Below are 22,942 nucleotides of genomic sequence, written 5' to 3' on the forward strand. Positions count from 1 at the left end.
TCCATAACAATCAACACTTCCCAACAAAACTGAAACAAGCTTCACACAGTAAAAACAGGCACCTATTTATGTGCATATATATATATATGCAGGATGATCATGTCCGAAGTCATTGAGCGATACTGATACACAGATTTCTGAGTTCTCTTTCAGACTGTTTAAACATGTTTCTGCTTATGAGTGGCTGCACTGTACAATAGTACAATGACTATGAAACATTTGTTAAGAAAAGAAAAAGCAAAGTTCACTCTTGTGCCTTGGATCCAGTAAACAGATTAAAAGAAAGCAGTGATCCAGTTGCAGCCAATATCTCCTCTACAATCCCACAGATCCTACTGTCATCACTTTCCAACCAGCTACAATGTGAAGGGCCCTCTACTGATCAGGGCTCTGTTAAACTGCTCTTCCTAAGAACTAAATTTGATGTGAATATACAAATCTGTAATATTCAGTAGCCTTGTAATATGTTTTCTTTAAACAATGCCAACTGCATCTCTCGCCCCAGCAATGGGCAAATGTGGAGGAAACAATTAACAGAATGCATAAAAGACAAACATCCACCAAATGACACTGAACAAAAGTACACATGTATTCCAATCCTAGTTTAATTAGAGTTTTTCTCATGTATCCACAGACAAGTGACAGATAAATAATCTGAATGTACATTCAGTTTAAATGAGTGCAAATATGTCAGTACATACACATACACAAGTACATATACAAGAACAGTCAGTGACGTTTCTCAGGAGGAGATCAAAAGTGAGACTTTCTCACTTGTCAGCTATCTTTCCTTAACAGTAATTGTGATTATCCTTACCTGTATTGTAAATTCAAAGTATAAGAGACATTAAAAAATTTCTTGCAGGCATTGCTTAAATGAAAAGGTGCAGGAGAATTTCCTTCAGAAACAAAAAAAGTGTCAGGTTTTCAATTAAAAATGCATTTTATTTCGATCTGAAAATTCCCTGTGTACACGTAGAAGCTGTCTGTATGCATACAAGGTCAGCTTCCTTAAAGTGCTCTCTCTGACAAGAGAGGATATATATGAAATTTATAACTACATCTCATATCATACATTGAGAGCATATCTAAAACTGCCCAGGGCAAATCTACTGAACTGGTTTGCAGACAGCTGCTCTGCCAGGAAACAGGCTTGACAACCCACTGGAGGACAATCCCCACAAAATTATCAGTAAATTGTTGTCAGGTTTGAATAACTAGAATTAAATACTCATAAATGAGCAGCTTTCTACAGAGATTGCCACAGATGATTACTATATTTTTTCAATTACTAAAATGGCAAGGAAAAAAATCCATACTCCAGCACTTCTTACCAAGCAGAGTGCCAATTCCAGTCCTCTATAATCACAATAAGACCAAAACCTTTGTGCAGTCAGTGGCAAATCTCATCATACCATAGTAGGAAACTTCTGAAAAAAATCTAGTAAGGAAATATACAAATAGTAACTTGTGCAAAAACAAAGAAAGGGGAAGAGTCCTGCAAATTATATTCTTGTTTTCTTGTTCTACAGAATCCATTATGACACAAGCTTCTTTTATGACACTGCTTCTTGTGTCTTGTAAGACGAAGACATAAAGGAAGCAGATAATTAAAAAACAAACCTATAGGTAAGTAGATCAAGGCCACTAAAGTATTGGGTATTCATCATATGAGCAAAGACATTTATCGTGAGGATGGTCAAACTGTTCTTTGGAAAAAATTATCCACGTATTGTGATAGAACATGTTTTGTTGCTTGAGAACGCAAAGTTTCTACTCAGTAGATCTGTGAATACATTTAAATTTCATGTTTAGTGGTATATATTGCTTAGAAGAAAAATACAGGAAAATGGGCCCCCAAGGCAGTCTAAATAGTCCAGATGAGTATTGTGTAGATAGTATTCACAGAGTAAGAAGGGTCATCTTGCATTGCCTGAATTTAAATCTCCCCCTTCCCCCCCCCAAAAAAAAAAATCTGTATTTTAGTATATTTCCTGTGCCTAAGCTCCATCTTCTCCTAGACTGGGCTAATATAGAGCAGAAATATTTTCTTCCATTTTGAACTTATTTAAGGAGAGTCTCATGCACAAAACAAAACTTTGTATTTATTTGAAGTCCTATTCTTTGTTGGTTTTGATTCCAAGATTCATTAACTGCAGAAATATCCAACAAAACCACATAAAGACAGACAAGAAAATGAGTACATATCGCCATTCTTGCATGGAGTAAGCAGTTTGAAATTTCTAAATGATTGACATAACTCTGCTGTCCTCTTCACTGAAAGAGAAAAAAAAGGGAGACTGAAGTTGAGAGATTCTCTAGAGCTGAGGTAGAAAAACGGGTGCACATTGTGCCTTTGTGTGAAAGCATCTCTGCCAGACAAATCAAGTCAATTGAATTTCTCTGTTTCTGTGATGAGACACAAGTGACATGTGTGGGATTTTCTTTGTAAGCCTCCTGACAGTATGAAATTCTATAACCAAAAAGTATGAGATGCAGATGATAAAAACAATGCAGAGACATTTTATCTAAGACTGTACTCATCTTCCTAATACCTCATACCTTTCATTTCCTTGTGAGCTTACGCTGATTTTCATAACATATTTCATATGAATTTGACACCAAGGTAATTTCCTCATATGAAGGAAATTTTATGCCTAGCACAAGCAGTAGTTGATACTTAAAGAATCTAAGTGATGCTCTAACACAAAAAACCATTAGTGTTAAGTCTGTTGAGTTATTACCATGCACAGGTTAGTCAACAGAAAAGGTACTTGGTTAAAATAATTTCTTTACTGTCTCATGTTTTTAACATTCATTTAGAATGGTTGTGCCCTTTGCACATTCTGAAAATATAGTGAAGTATAATTGAGAAAACCCTGTCAGTCTTAGGACCAAATCCAGAACAAAAATATCATATCCATTAGATATCTGCAAGAACTTGGTTTATGTTTTCTAAATAGACTTCCATCATTTATGGCTTGAGAGGAAACAGCCCTACACTTTTTGCTGAAAATTTGCCTCTGAAAGTACTGCCCAGCTGCCCAGGGTGTCTGACGGCAGCAAGACAAGGTGACACATGATACATCTTCTAAATACTCCAGTTTGATAGACTTTCTCAGAAGAATGAATTCCAAGTGGGCCAATTCAAAGATGAAAATGTGAATGTCCAGATCTCAGACATGGCACAGGCAAGAGAGCTATATTACTGAAACCACTAGAACGAGGGAAGACCTTATCACCCACGTGAAAGACAGTAAGAACTTTACTATTCAGCACAATTATGTAAACCGGATGCTTTTAAGCCCTGATTTCCTCTGGATAATCATGGAGCAGCTGTTGCTAAACAAGGTGTCTCATTATAGAAACTGTTTTTAAAAAATTGTACTAATTATATTTAAGGTACAGCCTAGAACTCAAGCCTTGTGTTTTAACACCTGAAACCAAGCAAATTGCAATCCAATTATAATAACTATCACAGGAGAGACCAATTCCAGCCACATTGCTCTGATTAAATAGCAGATATACTCAAAGTAGGTAATTTCTCATGAAGGTTTCAGGACTCAAAAAACTATTTCTGATTTTGGCTAATAAGAATCTAGAGTAATTCATCTTTGTGGCACCTGGCAAATTTCACCTCCATAGAAAATCTGTGGCAAACCTTTACAGTTAGTTTTACAAGAACCTCGGGAGACATTACATACTCAAAAGACACTCAAATCCTTTCCTTTGGCTTCTGGTAATCAACACACGCAACTGAAAACCCAGACATTTCAGATGATCATGTCACAAAGTCAGCACATTGTCAGCAAACGAGAAAAACCTTAAGAATATGAAAGCCCTCGCACACCAAACTTAACATTTCCGACCAGATCACAATTAGATTTTCAAAGACATTAATAGTTTCAGGACAGAGAAAACACATCTTCCCATTACTGCTTGATTTTTATGTTTTTAAATACAAAGAAAAGTAATAAAGGTCAATCTAGAGAACACATTCAGTGACAAATTGTGCTGCTCGTGTTTCAGTCAAGAAGCAATAGGGAAAATTCAGTGAAATAACAGAGATACAGTCAAAGGAAAATTTGACCTGGTAAATAGAAAAAAATAGAGCCATTTTCAAAGATATTTTGAACAAATTTATTCTGGTAAAGCTCAATGAAATAAAAGTTACCATAGCATTCAATATAGAACACTTATTGTAACAATTTTAAGCCAAAAATTACTTTTTATGTACATTTTTAGAATGCTTTTAACAGGGTTTTTTATTATTTTGGTCAGTGCTCTAGTGTGACTCTGATCAGACATCTCTCACACTGAAAGATGATGTAAGTTATTTTGATTTGGCCTTTTTAATATCTATAATAGGATCCCATGTTTGCTCAATCCTCCATGACTTAACATAACCTTACACTTTTTACAGGACTGCATGCCCTGTATCACTTCATAATTTATTACTTGTATAAACACTCAGAATACAAAAATATTAATAATATTATATATTTAAAAATAATAATAATATATAAAATACAGACAAAAAAAACCCTAAATAAAGGATGTGAAAAAAACCCAACAGTTTGCTACCTCCTAATTCTTCTGAAATATATATAAATTCAATTTTCTGAAACGTGTTTTTCATTATTTGAACAAATTGTAGTTCACTTGTAGTTCACTTCAAGATAAAATATCTTAAAAAGAAAAAAATTTTTAAAAATTAGTGTTGTGAAAGTCATTATCTTAGTAAGCAAAAGACAGCATATTCAATTAAGTAGAATGAGTAATGAAAGTCAGGAGTTTCAGAGATCTGTTCTGTATTACAAGTTACTATATTACAAATGAGCTGTAGGAGAAACCATAAAACTAGTATAATAGCAACAGTGAGGGTTAAGTCAAGTTTATGAAGAGCTTTGCAATCTAAGTATAGCTTAGGTTAGTAAAGGAAAAAAAAAACCTCTAAATCTCAAAATATTCTTATAGTTACAATCAGAATTGCAACCATGCTAGCTGATGCAATGTTAAGCCATAAACACATACACACACAACTCCACCCATTAAAAATACATCCTAATTATTGGTTTATGAACAAGAAAATTTAGATTAAAACTGTTTATATTATTGAGGTAATATTTCTAATACCTACTACAGAAACAGCACACAGAAATGTAGAACCCATATTTTTATTAGGATATTTTTCAAAAATAATTTTATTTTCATAATGACTAATCAAGATTTAACTTTAAAAACAGCTAAAACAATCTCCTAGACCTAAAGAGCTGTCTATGAAAAAAAAAAAAAGGATACTCAATGTATGCTTTTCATTCTGACTGTGGAAAAACAAAGACCAGAAGGACATAAGAGAATGAAAGCTTCATTATTCAGCCAAATGGTGTATGGTGAAGATAAAATTCTTTGTTTAGTCAGGTTTTTGGGTTTGCTTATACAAACTTCAGATAATTCAGATCTGTTTTATTCTTTCAACATACTAAAGTTCAAAAGGCTTGTACCAAAAGGTCACACCACAGAAACACAGCAGAATGTCAATACTTGTGTAATGCTTGGTTACACTGGGTCATGAGAGTTGGTTCTAGAAAACACACCCATACTGCTACACCAGTAGCACTGGAGACAAGAATACTGCAGGACTAAACTCAGTCTTGTAGAAAGAGCCACAACACCTCCCCACTCGTCTGAGACAATGTGCCATATGTTGTAGCTAATTCACAACAAGACAGTTCATTATGCAGTACAAGTATTAGAAAAAGTCTTCTAGATGAAGTAGACTTAGTCCTGACAAAACCAGCTCATTTTGGTTTTAGACCTGAAGAGGTCTGGCTGTGACTAGCTAGTGATAGAGTTCTGCATAACAGCGGAAAAAAGTACCTTTGGATTTTATAGTCAATAGCAGCAAATCTTTCAATTATGATCACCATGATGTTCACCACTGGGAAGACTACCCACTAAATTTCCCTCACTTTCTCTAAAAAGAAAGAAAAGGGTAAAGAAACTCAGCAGTATTTGGGGTGCAGTTCTCCCAGGCAAATGCTGGAAACTGCTCCTCTCAAGACTTAAAGGACTCTGTACATAAATTAAGAAATACAGGCTCTAGCTAGGCTCTGCCTCGCTAGATGCAAACATGACTACTCGATAAGGAATGCCAAAAATATTAAATAAAAAATAGATTTTTTTAAACTTAAATATATGCTCAAGTCTCCATAAGGCACGACCTCCATCTAAGAACACAAAATGAACAGCCAGAAAAGAACAAAATTTTTTGTTTACTAGAAGGGTTTACTATACTGGTCAAAAGTAAGATAAAACTTGCAGTGAGATTTTTTTTGCCTATGTTTGTTTATATGATGAAGGTCATGTTATTTTAAGGAATGTCAACCCTTCACTAGATGTAGCAGAGTATGAATTCTGCTGAGGAAATCTGACTTCTGGTTAATTCCTTTTGTCAACCTGCTGTCTCACTAAGACAGTGATTTGTAGCAAAATCAATAGAAAATTACAAATGAGTAGAACTGATAGATTATCTTGGTCATTTAGACTGCTCTTGTAGACTCACAGGACAAAACCACCAAAATTCAGAGGGAAAAGACTGAAAGATTTCTAACTGGTGTGGAATGGAAGCCAGGTAACCCTTAAAAAAAAAAGGTTTCTCTGTTAGGTGAAAACCAATCAAGTCATCATGCTAGCTTTAAAGTCATCCAGTTTCAGCAAACACCTTTGATCCATTTCAGTGTTTTGTTACTAATCTACTGCTGAAGAAGAAATACGCAAAATGCAGAAATGACTGAACAACAGAACCTTGTCATACCTCAACACAGACACATTACAGACTACAGGTCATGGGAAAAGTCAGTTGTCAGTTCTCAATCTCATAATACATCAAATAATTAATTCCAAGGGAAAATACCCTAATGCTTTCTGCTTACCTGGTATGGAACAATACTCCCATGAGCAGTACCCCAGCGTTTTGCTTCAATTTTGCAATTAAGGTAATTAGCTGCTACATGAGTGAGACATGCAACCTGAAAATGGAAAAAAGCACAGTATTTAGGAAAGCTGAAACTTCATTGACAACTTCTCTGCGATTTCTTTCTATGTGCTTAAGATAAATAAGTTAATATATTTGTGTCACAAAAGTATCTTTTAGATATTATATATTTTGTACACTTTTTTTTAATATGAGAAAAAACCCAAGCTACAGTTTTATCACAGAAGCAACTCAATAAACTCGAAAATTAACACGTTCCCTATAACATCAGCAATGTTGGACATATGTAGCATTAAACTACCCTGAGAGACAAGAGAATGTTACACTAAATATTTTGCAGAATGGTCAGCTGCAGCACTGTCTTGTGCGAAGTCTAATGGGAAGCATGATGACTTTGTGGAATAGAACTCACTATTTCCTGAACCTCAATCCCATGCTTAAATCACAAAGATTTTTCCCTCAGTTACAAGATTATCTTTTAGTTTTCTCCTATGCTTCTCATTTCAAATGTCCAAGCTATGGAAAATATTTCTGAATTCTTCAGCTCCCCACATGTTCTGTAACATTAATTAAGTCGTAGGCCTTGATAAATCATCTGCCATTAGAAGATAAGGAGAGATTTAGCAAGTTATTAGTCAGACAGAACTGTAAAATATTAACTTTTGGGAAAATACAGCATGCCAACTTAGGAACCAGAATGTGAGTTTGAATACATATTTTGTAAGTATGATTATATCTTAGAAAAAAGAAATTGACATTTGTGATGCAGTAATGCATGAAAATCAGTGGTTCTGTTATAACCCATAGCAGATTCTTTATTCTTAATTGTTTGAGGGAATACAGTGTGTGACAATATCTGAAACCAGGTAAAACAATAAAGCATTACAGTTACATGGAAGGTTACCACTAATTCATCAGACACAATGCATTTGTTTTATTCTGTTAACTAGCTGCACCAGTAAGTGCAAGTTCTTGCCTAAACAGTAGATCATGTGAAGAATTTTTTCTAAAAATAATATTTTCTCCATGTTTGTCCCATTAGATGGAAGAAATTTGCTTTATACTATTTTGTACCTACTAATCAGTCTACTCTACAACAAAACACACAATTAATTCAGAGTCCACCCTTCATATTCCAATATGTGAATTATATAAGAATTCCCAGGAAACAAAAGCCATTTAATTTTCTTCTTCTTTCTCCATATATTCTGTAAAGACAATGTGAATGTGTTACCGTCATATTTAAAGAAAATATTCAACAGCAAATCATGGATACAGTGATTTAGGACAGCAGAAAACCTAAGAAAATATACAGCAAATAAGAGTCTAGCTACTGACAAAAATTACATTTGTATATACTAACTAGAAAGACAATTCCTTCTTCCTGAGTACTATTGGAAAACATTTTGTAGCTGGATTTCAGGTCCAGCTTTTTATAGCCCAGTGTCACTTCATTTGGCTAAAATATTAAACCATATCTGTCCTTTGGTACCCAGGAAAATCTCAGCAGTTATAGAAATGGAACTGGAAGTATCTAGAAAGAATTTTTTTCCTAGTTTGCAACTTCACTCAGCAATATAGAATGAAACACACCATGATTATAGAGAGTAAATGAGTTACAAAAGTGTATCATTTTTTAGTCACACATAGCCTTGACCCAGCATTTCTGCCATTTTTCAGTTTGGGGGCAGACTCCATAGTGATACTTTCTCTACCACAGCAAATGGCTCTGCAGTGATGATGAAATATTATTCATTAGATATTCTTCTGTATTTGTATACAACATTACACAGCTGACACATTATACACAAATTTCAGGTGAGATGCATCCATTACAACCAAATTTTACTTCTAAAGACCAAGAATATGCATTTAACTTTCCACATTTTCCATACAAGAAATGCTATATCAAACTAAACTCTGGGAAGGACACAGTGAATTAAAACCTAGTGAAACAGAAATCCCAAAATATTGATATTGAATGTAATTGAGCCAACATTTCATGCTATCCATTTGTTTCTACATTCTATGCTATAGAGTTAAGGATTGGAGTCTCATAAACAAAATTCTTCACAGAAAAACTTTTATCCCTAAAAATGTATCTTTTTAACACAGTGTTGCAAATTGCTTCAGCTTCCTTGATGAGATGAATGTAATATTTTCAGTAATGGAAAAAAAACCCACTTCTAGATTTCTCCAAAGCACTTGTTCACAGTACACTAAGAAAAAAGGAATTAAAACATAATGCTCATTAGGTATTGACCTTTCACCACTAAAGCATCTCCTTCACATTTGTTTCAGTAGCAAGAGACTGAAAATGCCAGGGAAGTCAGAGCTTGATAAAGATGGCGATGCTGGAACTAAGAGTTGCTCAGACTGAGTTAAAAGTCTCAGTTCGACTTGCTTCTTAGCATGAAGAATAATTCCATTTCAGTCAATGTACTGACCACTTGCTTGAATACATATGCCTATGTAGCCTATGAAACTGGTTTGCTTATTATTGTTTTTTCAATAAATCATGAAGGAAAAAAGCTTTCGGCTTCCTCTGACTTCCTTTTTTGATTTGGGTACCTTATTCGCAGTCAAATTAGCCAGACAAAAGGAATTATTAGCAGTAGCTATAGTATCATCACCAAACAAATAAACTTGTATAGACCACAATAAATTAAATATATTTGGTGGTTTGTGTTTTATATAAAAATACACTGTTTAGTGAACTCTGTGGCCTTTTGTCACATTCATAACAACTTTCTGATGAGTTCAGCAAACTTCAAAGATAACTCTATTTCTACGGTCCCATGAAACTTTCCCAGGACTACCATGCCTTTCCCTTTCCTCTGTTTCCAGCTCAGTTCATTCTCTTTGGTCTCTCCAAAGATTTAGTCCTACTAAAAAGGCACTGTCCAAAAAAACCTTTCAGCATATACAATTTATGTCATTAATAAAGAACAGGAAGAATTGATCTATTTATATCTTACAGCTGTTAAGCAAACTGCTGAACCATCAGCATAAAAAAGATATCCCAAATGAACATTTAAATAGACATTATATCCTTTAGAAAAAAATGTTTGTAATAATGTAAGTCTACTTCTCCAAATTCCCCTGTAATTCAAGACTCAGGACCTCACTGCTAGAGACACCTCTTGCAGTAGAAACATCTATAATACAATCAATCTCTCAAACTGGAGTTTAGGTACATCTGTATGACATATTCAGCTAAGTATTTTTAAAATCTATACTTAAAACTGCTTTCCTGAAACCTTATAGACCCATTTCTTTTCTCCTTTAATTAAGAAATAATCCTTAAAAGTACTTTGAACTTACAACATTAAAGCAGATGTATTACAATGATACAGACATCTCTGTATTCATTTGCTTGCAGAGACACATCTATGCACTGTAAATATGCATTATCAAATATCTACAGATAAGCATTTCTTTATTTCACATCAGTAAAAGGAACATATATTTCAACATTCCTTTCTAATATTACTGTTGATGGCCAAATCCCATATTTGTGTTACAGACTTACTTAAATCAGAACAAAAAGAGAGCTTCATTAAGGTCTGAAAAGTTTTGCTCAGATTATGATGGAATCAGACAGATGGGAAACAAGATATTAAAAGCCACAAGGTCAGCAGACAAAGAAAAGAGACAGAATTTCAAAAGATTTTTTTTCAAGATAGCACATCAAACATAATTTATTACAATGAGTTCTCTGAGTCAATCAATCATTTACATGAAATTTCAACAAGTGTATATGAATAACAAAAGAAGACAGGTAACTGGAAAGAGAAAATAACATTTTAATTATATTCTTTACTTTCTTCTCCCTCCAATTTTGTGTCTGCTGTCGTGTCACATATCTTAACAATGCTTTGACTCTAAGCCAAGTTAATTTATTTCTGTCTCATTCTTTGTTTGCTTTTTCTTAAAGTAAGCATGTAGACTTATGAACTTTGAAACTCAGACATTTTACACTGGCATAGGTAAATTATTTTATGCTATGTTACAGAAGTAGTAACACAATTATTAATTTACAGTTTTGTAGGAAAAAACCATTCTAGAAAATTCCATTGCCTTCTGTTGTGGAGAGGCCAATAATCTTCCATTTACACCTTTTCCATACTTCTGGTGACATATTAAAAAAATCTTTACATGAGAATGTAAGACCACAATCCCCATTTGGTGCACACTATAAAAGGTCTCTTAAAATCACTGATCCTATGCTAGTATTTACCTAATGACTGATATTACTGGTTTATGTTTTCCCTAATAAGTATTTTGACACTGATAATGTTTAAGTTTGACTCATTTTGCTTTTGCAGTTATTCCCTATTGCCCTTATGGAAGTTGCTTCTATGTACACGTGCATCAAGCGACTCTCAGCTCATGCTCCTTGAGTCGTTTTTGCATTATCCAAAAACCCAAAAATCCACATCAAAACCCAAAACTTCTGTCTCTATCAGGAAACTCTCACTCTTCCAGCTAATTATGCAATTCCTAAGCATTGACCCAACTGTCTCAGGATGTGGCACTATACCAAATGAACGGTGGTGTTCTATCAGTTTTTAAACAGGGAATTGTGTTTCAAACTCCTGCAAGAACGAACTGGGCAGCAGAAACAACAGCCTTGCGCAGAGGCAAGGGAGGTGCCACAATTCCAGGCAGCCCATCATGCAGGGGTCCAGCAGTAAACCAGAGCATTCCCAGGTGCTATCAACAAACATCACCTTACATTTGGGCTTGTAATCTAGTCTGAAGTTGAGAGATTTGCAGAAGATAAAAAATCAGTTCAGGAGTGGCATACACCTATAGGCAGGGCAAACATTCCCACCTTCAAATACACAGCAAAGCCACTGCCTACAAAGGAGCAAGATTATACTGCTTTTAACCGTGGTGTCCCTGCATCAAGACAGCAGGTCTGGCCTGCAAAAGTTAACTAAAAAAAGTAAAACTACTATCACGTAGGCCAAGGCTTAATACTACTAAAGAGAATTTTAGAAGAATGTCTGTGTTCATGTTATGAACACTGTGCTCCGGTAAAAAGAATTTTCTAATCAGTGATACAGTTTAATCTTAATGCAAAACTCCAAGAAATTATCATGAATTCACCCTTCACAAAAGAAAACTCCTGGCACTGAAGTATCCATAAGTGGCATAATCCTAGCCACAACTACAATCTTGTTAAGATAAAATCAAATCTTTAATGACAAATAAGTAGAATTTTAAAACAGGTCTCCTATACTGTTCTGTTCTTGTACCTTCCAAGCAGACCCTTAGGCAGGTATCCAAATCCATGCCAGCAATCACATGCAGCATGGGGGATTTGCTGATTCCAGTTAGCAACCTGACCAGAGCACACAGCAAATCACACAAAAGATGTGCTAGGAGGAGTTAACTGAACCAAAACAATAAAAAAACCCCAAACCACGCAATAGGAAAATAAAAGGTAATGTATTTGAATACCTTATCTAGAATATGAATTCTCAGAGGTTAAGATAGATAAAAAAAGAGCAAAACAGACTTTAGAGTACACAGTTGTGAAAATACTTGTGCCTGAAAATGATGTCTGATAACACCTTTTGCTTTATTAAAAAAATTAGACTACATACATAGAGAAACAGACATCTTCAAAAACACAATGCATTTGCACTGCAGAGAACTGCTACGTTCAGTGAAATGAAACAACAAAAAAGAGCTGATCTAAAAATTATTTTTAATGAGCAATTTAGAGCTTATAAAAGAGCAGAATGAATGCTTCTGTGCTTCCCACAGGATGAAGATGAGCTCCTGATTAAGATTCAATTAGCATTAACAATAGCAAAGATTGATACAACAAACAGATGTAGGAATTGTAATTTCAAAAGTATGTATTATTCAGCACTGAGCTTCAAGAGTAGGTACTTGCTAAATGGACTCCTATCTCTCCTCAGTCTTCAATCAAACAGGCAAACAAAACAAACAAACAAAACAAACAAAAAATAAATTTCCACACATTCAGATGAATTTTAGGTGGAGGATCAAAAATAAAAATCCTGACCATAGAAGCTACTAGACAACAGTGGCATGAAAGAGAAAAAGGAAACCAAAAAAATATTTCTTATAAATGAGCTCCAGTTGAAGAAAGACACATTCTAAAAGGAAGAATAAATTTCATTTTCTTGATTACAAAAAAATACTAGTCTTTTTTTTTTCTGAAAGTGTAAAGAAAGATACTACTTCAATCACTGAAAAAAAATCTTTTTTCAGCTTCATAATTACAGAGGAACATCTCTAAGGAACCTGTTACTCAAAAAAAAAAAAAAACAAAAAACAAACAAACAAAAAAATTATTAAGGAGAGTATTAGAGCTAAAAATACTAAGAATTCCAAAGTTAGTCTGTATGCTCTGTGCAAAATCCAAAAACTGAAGACACTAGGTATCTCATGAAGAAAAAAAAGGAAAAAAAGAAAAAAGCCTATCAATGGATTTTCCCATAACATGGTCCTGGAAACAGATGAATCATTTTTAAAGTAACTTTGAAAACATATCCCTTTTCTTTTCCATGACATGGAAAATCCAGCCAAAACAGTTAAAACTTTGGCAGTGTTCTAAGAAATGAAATAAGATGTTGATAACAGACATATCAGACAACTTTAACCATAAACTTCAATTATTTTCTTAAGACTTTATTCTCTCAGAAGAAAGACTATATATGCATTGAAATATTAAATGCATTGTATTCTGTATTTCACACTGCTTTATTAAGTCCAGACAAAATTCAATTTACAAAAAGTTTATTCTGCTACATTGTATACAGGTTTCTCTAACAATATAACACATTTTGTGTCTTGATTTTCTAGAGCTGAATGATGGTGATGACGGGTTGAGTATTCATGGGTAAGAACCAAGAAGGCCAACAGGGCAGACATCCTGGTGACAGTCTTACAGACCACTCAACCAGGACAAAGGGCAAATGGAATATTCTATGAGCGGCTGGGAGAAGTCTCACAATTGGCTCTCCCTTGGTCTCTTGAGGGACTTCCATATACTAGATGTCTTGAAAATACAACACAACAAAGAGATAGTAGTCTAGGAGGTCTCTGGAGTGTGTGGAAGATGACTTCCTGACGCACTTGGTGAGAGCCAGCTAGGGAAAGGGCTCTCTGGACCTGTTGTTTGTGAACAGAGAGGGAATTCTGGGTGGGGGTGAAAGGCTGTCTTGTTACCTTGGAATTCCAGAGGGAAGACTTTGGCCTGTTTAGGAGATTGGATGAGAGAGTCCTGTGGGAAGAAGTCCTGCAGGACAAAGGAATCTAGGAAGGCTGCATATTCTACAGGAAGGAACACCAGAAGATTCAGGCATAGGATCATCATGCCGCACATGCCCGACAACCAGGGGATCAGGCTCAGCCAGTATAGGCTTATGAAAGGCAGGTCCTACTTGACCAACCTCATCTTCTATGGCAAGGCAACTCACTTAGTGGATGAGGGAAAGGCTGTGGCTGTTGTCTACCTGGACTTTAGTAAAGCCTTAGACATTTTCTCACAGCCTTTTTCTGCTCATGGCTTGGATGGGTACACTCTACACTGGATAAAAAAAACTGGCTCGATAGCTGGGCCTAGAGAGTGGTGGTGAATGGGTGCTACATCTGGCTGGTTGCTAGTTTCCCGGTGCTCAGTATTTGGGCCAGTTCTGTTTAACATCTTTAGCAATACACTGGACAAGGGAACCAAATGCACCCTCAGTCAGTTTCCAGACAACACCAAGTTTGGCAGCAGTGATGATCTGGTGGAGGGTAGGAAGGCCTTACAGAGGGACCTGGACAGGCTGGAACAATGGACCAAAGACACTGGCATGAGGTTCAACACGAAGTGATGGATCCTGTACTTGGGTCACAACAACCCCAGGCAGCACTACAGGCTGTGGGAAAGCTGCCCAGCAGAAAAGGACCTGGGTCTGCTGATTGACAGCGGCTGAACTTGAGCCAGCATTGTGCCCAGGTGGCCAAGAAGGCCAATGGCATCCTGGCCTGGATCAGGAATAGTGTGGCCAACAGGACCAGGGCAGTGCTCTGTCATCAGAACTGGTGTGGCCTCAAATCCTGTGCTCAGTTTTGAGCCCCTCACTACCAGAAAAATATTGAGGTGCTGAAGCATCAGACAAGGGCAATGAAGTTGGTGAAGGATCTGGAGCACGAGTCTTATAAGAAGCAGCTGTGGGAGATTGCATTGTTCACACTGGAGAAAAGGAGGCTCAGAGATGACCCTTATTACTCTCTACAACTTCTTGAAAGGAGGCTGTAGTGAAGTGGGGGGGCCAGTCTCTTCTCCCAGGCAACGGGTGATAGTACAAGAAGAAAAGGCCTCTAAACCCAGGAGGTTTAGATGAGATATTAGGAAACATTTTTTCTCAGAAAAAATTGTCAGCCATTGAAACAAGCTGCCCAGGGAAGTGGTAGAGTCACTGTATCTGGGGGTACTTAAAAGATGTGGCACTTAGGAGCACACTTTAGTGCTGGACTTGGCAGTGTTGAGTTACTTGATGATCTTAAAATTCTTTTCCAACCAAAATGATTCTTTTCTATTCTAAAAATAGTAGCTATGTTTGACAGCTGAGAATGGAAACAACAAAGCATAAAAAATATGATAAAGGCAAACAGATTTTGCTCATATAAAATTTAATTATGTCTGAAGACAGGCATCAGAATAACTATAGCAAATTTTATTCTTGTTTTCAATAGTGTAGTATCCAGAGACTCCAAATTGGACGCTATATACACTTTTTGAAGGATATTTTTTTAATCAGTAATAAGAATGCTTATCCATGGAAAGCTGTCAACATCCCAAACAAGCCGTATTAAGGCACTTTTCACTTTTGATCCTATGATAGGAACAATACCATTTACAATGAAAATATGCATACACCTAACCATTTACAGCTCTCATCTTTTTTTGTCTCCACATTTATAAGCATTAATACTTACATGGAAAAAAGAATCTTAGATGTGTTTATCTACTGACATTTTCATTTTTATCTTATATGTAGTAAACAAATACAAGAATAAAATATAGTAATTTCAACAGCTTGTGCTGCAGCAGTGCAAACAGGAAGATTTTTACACTTCATTTGATACATAGGGAAGCACATACAGAAACGAGTCACACCTATTTGGTTACATGAAAAATGTGCAAATGTTGTCTCCCTATTATCAGAGTGAAATCTTCCCTTCATTACAGTATCACCTCTGCAGAACAAAAAAGGCTTCAGTTCTTAACACTGAAAATCTCCATTCACTGCTCATTAATCACTTATTACTAATTACTCATTACAGGAATGTCACAAGAAACAAATCTGTGCAATTGAATAAAATGTTTGAAATAGGATGTTTTACAAGATTAGAATTTCTGTGCCTCTGCAGCATTAAGCAACACCCATACTGCTCTTTTGAGTATTTTAATGCTGTTCACATTGCAGATGTAGTTCATCTTCTAAGCTGTTACACAGCACGCAAGTAAGAGAAATGTGGTCCAAAGTTCTATTTGACTTGAATATTACCAGTGAGTCTAGAGTCAAAATATGGCACTTCTATGTAATGCTTTTTAGTAATGGCAACATTGTAAATGATATCCTGAAGAAGGAAGTTATTCTTTAATCAATCTACAAAAATATTTAATTAGTATCAAATCTAAAATGTTTTATCACATAGGACACTAGAATAAAAATAACTTCAAATATATTTATTAGAGAAATCTAATACTACCAAATTCATTCAAAGCAAGGTACTTTTACAATTAACTGAACTCTGACTAGACACTCACATTGATGACCACATTGATTCACCCCAGAGTGAGGGAAGGAAAAGAACTTGTTAAGCCACTCTCAATCCTCCAGTCCTTGTTAACTGGAGAAGTTCCAGCTGACTGGAAATTAGCAAACATAAAGGCAATCTACAAGAAGCGTCTGAAGGATGACTCAGGGAACTGACTACTGTCAGCCTCAGTTCTAACCAAGGTTTTGGAAGAGATCATCCTGAGTGCCATTACATGGCACATGCAGGACAATCAGGGGATCAAGTCCAGCAACCATGCATTCATGAAAGACTGGTCCTGCTTGACCAATCTGATCTGCTTCTGTGACCAAGTGATCCACTTAGTAGATGAGGGAAAGGCTGTGGATGTACTCTGTCTAGACTTCAGCAAAGCATTTGACAGAGTCTCCCACAGCATCCTCCTAAATGGGTGAACACCTCAGTAAATAAAACCCTGGCTGGATGGCCAGGCTTGAAGTGTTATGGTGAATGGAACTAAATCCACCTGGTAGTGGGTCACTAGTGGCATTCCCCAGGGCTCAGTTTTGGGGCTGGTTCCTGTGTAACATCTCTTTTGATGACCTGAATCTGGGGATTTAGGGCACCCTCAGTAAATTTGCAGAAAATGCTAAGTTGGGTGGGAGTGTTGATCTGTTTAAGAGTAGGAAGGCTCTGCAGGGAAACCTGGACAGACTCGATCTGTGGGCTGAGGATAACATCATGAGGACAAAGCAGAAATGCTGGGTCCTGCACTCAAGTCCCAGCAACCCCATGAAGCCTGATAAGCCTGGGAAGAAGTGGCTCAAGAGCTGTACAGCAGAAAGGGACCTGGGGGTGCTCAGTGTGAGCCAGCAGTGTGCCCAGGTGGCCAAGAAGATCAATGTCATCCTGGCCCGTGAAGAACAGTGTGGCCAGCAGGACCAGGGCAGTGATCACCCTCCTGCACTCAGCACTGGTAAGGCCACACCTTGAGTGCTGTGTTCAGTTCTGGGCCTCTCACTTTAGAAAGGACACTGAGGTGCTGGAGCATGGCCAAAGATGGCTTGTGAAAGGTCTGGAAAACATGTCTTAGGAGGAATGGCTGAGAGAGATGGGGATGTTTATTCTCGAGAAGAGGGGACTCAGGAGGGACCTCATTGCTCTCTACAAGTACCTGAAAAGAGGCTGTAGTGAAGTGGGGGCCGGTCCCTTCTACTGTGCCTGCAGTGAGAGCACCAGAGGACATGGTCTTAAGATTAAGAGACAAGGGAGATTAAGATACTAGGAAAAAAAAATTCAGTGTTAGGGTGATCAGGCTTTGGAATAGATTGCCCAGGGAGGTGGTGGAGTCACCATCTCTGGAGATATCTAAGAGGTGTCTGGATCTGGATGATGTGATTTAGTGGTTTAGCGGTTATAGTGGTAGTTCTGGGTTTTCTGTACTTCATGATCTTAAGAGTCTCTTTCAACCTTGATGATCCTATGACTTTCAGACAGTTTAATGGATACCTGTTTTAGAAGTCCAAAACTTAAGTCTGAACACTTTTTTTTTTTTGTATAGCTTTCACTTTAACATAATAAGCAATAAATTATGACTTTTGGCCTAATCACACGTCACTTCTCTAAAGAGTTTGCAATCTAACTGATTAGCCAAAACCAATACTGAATACAGAAACAATACTGTGCTGAACACAAAGAGAAATTCTGGCAGCTTTACCAGGAAGAATTCAGGACTTCATCAGACCAAAGGAAGTCATTATTTCAAATGTGTTCCGGCATCATCCTTTACTTCACCTTTTTATTTAATAAATTATAATCTACAGAGAAATTTTAATGAGAGTTATCTGAAGTAATCAAACTAAGCAGTGTTGAACCCTTAGCTAGAGTTCTATCATCATACCCCAAAATGCCACACTTGTTAAAGTTTCTTAGATTTCCAGAGGTTCAACAGCACATAAAAATCAGCTGTCTTCCTAACTTAAAATTTTCCATGACATAAAACTAAAACCTCTTCCATCAAGTTACAACCCTTTTACTTGTTATTTATATAAATAAATGGAGCAAAATTTGTTGAAAGGCTTTACCCTAATTTGATGGATTATAGAATGACTTCTGAAAACTTCTATGAGTTTAAAGGGGCAGGTGAGATTTTGGGGTGCACTAAATGTGATTATTCTGCTACTAGTTGCTTAAATCATTCCCCTTTCTTTTCATTTACCCAGGTTATCCTTGTCCTAATACTCAGCATGATTCTGAAATCTGATCTGCTGGTAATAAACATCATGATTCCATTTCTAAGATTACACCCTTATTTAAAGGTCACCTAAATTAAAAACTCATTAAAAGAAATATCTTCCTTTGTCTTCAAACTCTCTCCTCTACCCATTCCAGGCAGGCAGCCTTTTTTTTTTTTTTTTTTTTTTTTTTTTTTTTTTTTTTTTTTTTTTGGTAATAAAGGGGCATATTTTTTCTGTCTCCTTTCTAGTCTTTCTCTAATTAACAACAGAGGCAGATCAACACAGGAAAATTAAGCTGCAACTCATTCAGGCTTGGTTTCTTTAGAACAAGAACAAAAAGACACAGAATTTACAGTTAGGTAGCATTTAAAGAACAAATTCCCTAGCAATTTGAGTATGTACTCTGTTTACACAGTAAAGAAAGCCTCTAAATAAAACCAAGATCCAGTTGGAGGATGTTCTACCAATGACTGCATAACTAATCATTAGAAATCATAACACACATTCCACAGAGGCCAATATTAAATTGAGTTACTGTCATGTGTGTATGGTCTTCTGGTCTACTCAATCAAATTCTGGCTGCTTAAAACCCAGAGGGATAAGTTCTGTTCTTAGTTATACAGCTGTCCTCAATGGAAATTGTCAAGAATACAGGCCAAGAAGTGTTTTTAGTGCAGTATATGTTTAAAGAAATGTTCACATTAATTCAGATTTTGTTATTTTTCCATATGAGAGCTATGCAGTGAAAGAGATGACACCTCCATACAGCATATGCTCAATTTTTTATTATGATGGAGATTAAGAATACTATGTTTTACAAAGATGATGCTTTATAAGCTTGTAAAAAACCCACTTATTCAAACCATACCCAAAAACAAGACAACTGTGTAACAGTCCTCATAGCTGGCCTCTAAAATCACCAGAAGCAATAACCTCTAAAAAGGATGATTTTCTTTTGGTATTCAGACAACTCATGACTCTTAGCAAGAAGAGAAGCAACAAAATACAGTCAAGACATCTAAGCAGTATTTAAGTTCGAAGATTAATATTTCCACACAACTTACTGCTCAGGTATTCTATGATGCCACATATGTGCTACAGGCAGTATGCAACTGTTACTAATTTCACCTATACTTAATAACTGCTAAAACACATGCCATGAAAGCCCTGAAATAGACAGCACTGAAAGCACCTTAAATAGATAAGCCTTAAACAGAATCATCTTGGGAAAATGTGATGTAGAAACAAAAACTAATAGCTTCTAACCCTCATCATTCCCTCAGTAAACTGTTTAGTTAAGCACAAAAATGATATAAAGAAAATAATTTATACCAATTTTCTAGTTTTTTCTAGAGTCACTTCAATATTTTAGGAAGATTAAGTGTTTGCTATGGCAAGTAAAAACTAAAACATAGTAAATAGAAGCAGAGAATGTCTGAAGACCAATCATATTACACAAACAATATTAATCACATTATCCTGTCTGTGGAATATGGGAAAAATATACTTCAAAATTGCAGAAATGTTAAATGTAAAATATTTCTTGCAGATTTTTAATCCAAACGAAACCAACTTATTACAGTATTTGTAGGGGCCTGGTCATAATTAAATACAGGAAGGATATTAAAACTTCCAAGAGATTTTTTTTTAAGCCACAACAGAAGAAAATGCGCAATTGCATAATTGGAACCAAATCCAAACCCCACTTCCTTCTTATTTATCAGTATCATCTAAAGGACACTTTTTAGTTGCTGAAAGGTCTGGAGCTTACAACTGTGAATCATCTAAAAGTCAAAAAGTTCAAAGGAATTGTACAACATGGGTTAAAAGTTTATAGATGAGAGATACGGAAAGTTTCTGCTCACTGCAAAGCCACATCCTAAGAGTTACCTTGTCTCTCATTCAAAAAAATCCTAGAATCCTATTTTGTTGTAGGGAAAAAATCTTCTTTGGTACTAATAAGTATTAAAAACACAGAATTTGAATGAAAGATACATATTTTAAGATATTCTAAAAATAATGCTTTTCAGAGAACAGGATCTCACTTACAATTTGGCTCTACACAGATCACAAATTCAAAATTAACTTGCCAGTCAGTAGGATAGTTTTTTAAAAAGTTTCAAATCAGTTTTGTTGGCAGTTGAATTCAGTTCAATGCTCTTTGTTTTTTGCATGTCTGTGCAGGAAATTAGCAACAAAATCATTCTCCAGCCTTCCTCTCCACAAAAAAAAAAAAAAAAAAAAAAAAAAAAAAAAAAAAAAAAAAAAAAAAAAAAAGGCAAAAAAAATTTCCCCTTGCATTTCTACAAGGCATGCAGAAAAGTCATAGCGTAGACACTATCAGATGGACATAGACAGGCCCATAGGATAGATGGACACTTAGATGTTAAGTTTTCTGCTATAAAATAAACCAAGTAGTTTTCAAGATTTTCTAATTAACAGAGTGATTTAACCCCTGGGGTTTTTATTCCTTTCTGACAAAGTCAAAGTTATCAACACTGAACAATAAAGACATTTGTACTGGCCAGGTTCACAGTTTTCAGTTCAGATGAAGGGATGAACAAAAGATCCAAGCACACTGCTGTATTAGCTCAGTGCATGAAATTCTGGCAAAACCAAGAAGTTTCATACAAGACTCTGCCGTCACAACCCTACAAATAGGATGGTTGAGTACACATAGAAGATTCCTTTTTTCTTCATTAAAAATCACTACACTTCAGCAAAACTCATGCTGAAGGAAAAGTTATTACTATAGGTCTGTTTCATCTCTAGATCCTACCACTAATCAACACCAACAAGAGCCTAATAAACTGAAAGTCCAAAATTTTAAGTTCCTTATTTTTTTGGCAACATCCATGAGAAACGTCAGAAAGTCCTTATTTTAAACATTCATCACATGAGGAAACGTTAGCTTTAGATACCTAGTTGGGAGGTAAAACCAAAATCTCTTTGGAAACATGTATCCTTAAAGACCCAGATCATATCACAGTAATTGTCTAACTTCCTTTAAAAAAAGGCATTACCATCAGAATTCCAAGAATAATTTAAATATTTAAATTAATTTTCAGACTTGTACTACTCTTTCTTAGTAGAGACACTCACCTATATAGACTTTTAGGCAACCACCAGCCTCACAAAGGAAAGAAAACAAACCAAGAAAGTAAATGTTCTGAGAGACACTCAAGTACCACTTATGTTTTCCTTCATTTTAACACCATCTTTTTAATGGGATTAATCACATGGTTTTATTTTTTTTACTTTAGAACCTCATCTGTAAATGTTTCTTCCAATTTAATAGATGTTCTCATTACAGTCTTGGGACAACACCCTAAAATTAATTTGGACTGAAGCAACAGGGTCATCTAAAACAAAAGAGCCTTTTTCTAAATAAAATCTTTTATCCATACTCTGTTCCAATATACGAAATTATTTGAATTTCATTTACCCACCACTGAAGTAAATAAAAACATTTCTTTTTCAATGAGAGTTTGCGTTTATGGAATTACTTCTTCATAACTTTGAGATAAATATAATTCAAAAATGAGCAGAGAAGGAGTTAATGTTAAAAAAAAAAGAAACCAACTAAAACCCACTAAGATTTTCATTGACCATTTAGCACTGCTTCAACTAATGATGTAGAAGACAAACACCATGTCACACGCTTTTCTCACCAACATCTATCCACGTCTTCAATCTCTTACTTGTGTATGTATGCTAATGAGTGGCCTAAAGGACAATAATGTGGAAGTTCAGATGGAAATTTTGCAATATAAGACCACATCTGTGTATAGACAAATCTACCCTAATCAAGGAAAAAGGTTATAAAGGCAAATGAGGTAACAAAATAAGCTGAAATAAGACAGCTAATGAAACATCTAACTACAACTCTTCTTGCTTTCAGCATTTGATAAAATATTGAATAATAATCAAGAAG

At 35.7% G+C, this 22,942-nt stretch overlaps 1 protein-coding gene across 17 annotated transcripts in view; it reads right to left on the reverse strand.

The window, feature by feature from the left end:
- Nucleotides 1–22,942, reverse strand: part of SUGCT (succinyl-CoA:glutarate-CoA transferase) — a 326,113-nt gene that overhangs the window by 255,402 nt on the left and 47,769 nt on the right. For all 17 annotated transcript variants that reach the window (XR_010722266.1, XR_010722267.1, XM_066190930.1 and 14 more), the window contains exon 9: nt 6,936–7,031. Coding sequence is in view for 15 of the 17 variants with exons in the window: in XM_066190930.1 (XP_066047027.1) it covers nt 6,936–7,031 (96 nt within the window). In the remaining 2 variants the exon portion in view is untranslated. The remainder of the gene's footprint in view (nt 1–6,935; nt 7,032–22,942) is intronic.

This window comes from Chamaea fasciata, unplaced genomic scaffold (assembly GCF_029207755.1).
Source record: "Chamaea fasciata isolate MVZ Bird 193981 ecotype frontalis unplaced genomic scaffold, bChaFas1.0.hap1 SCAF_1, whole genome shotgun sequence".
Lineage (NCBI taxonomy): Eukaryota > Metazoa > Chordata > Aves > Passeriformes > Sylviidae > Chamaea > Chamaea fasciata.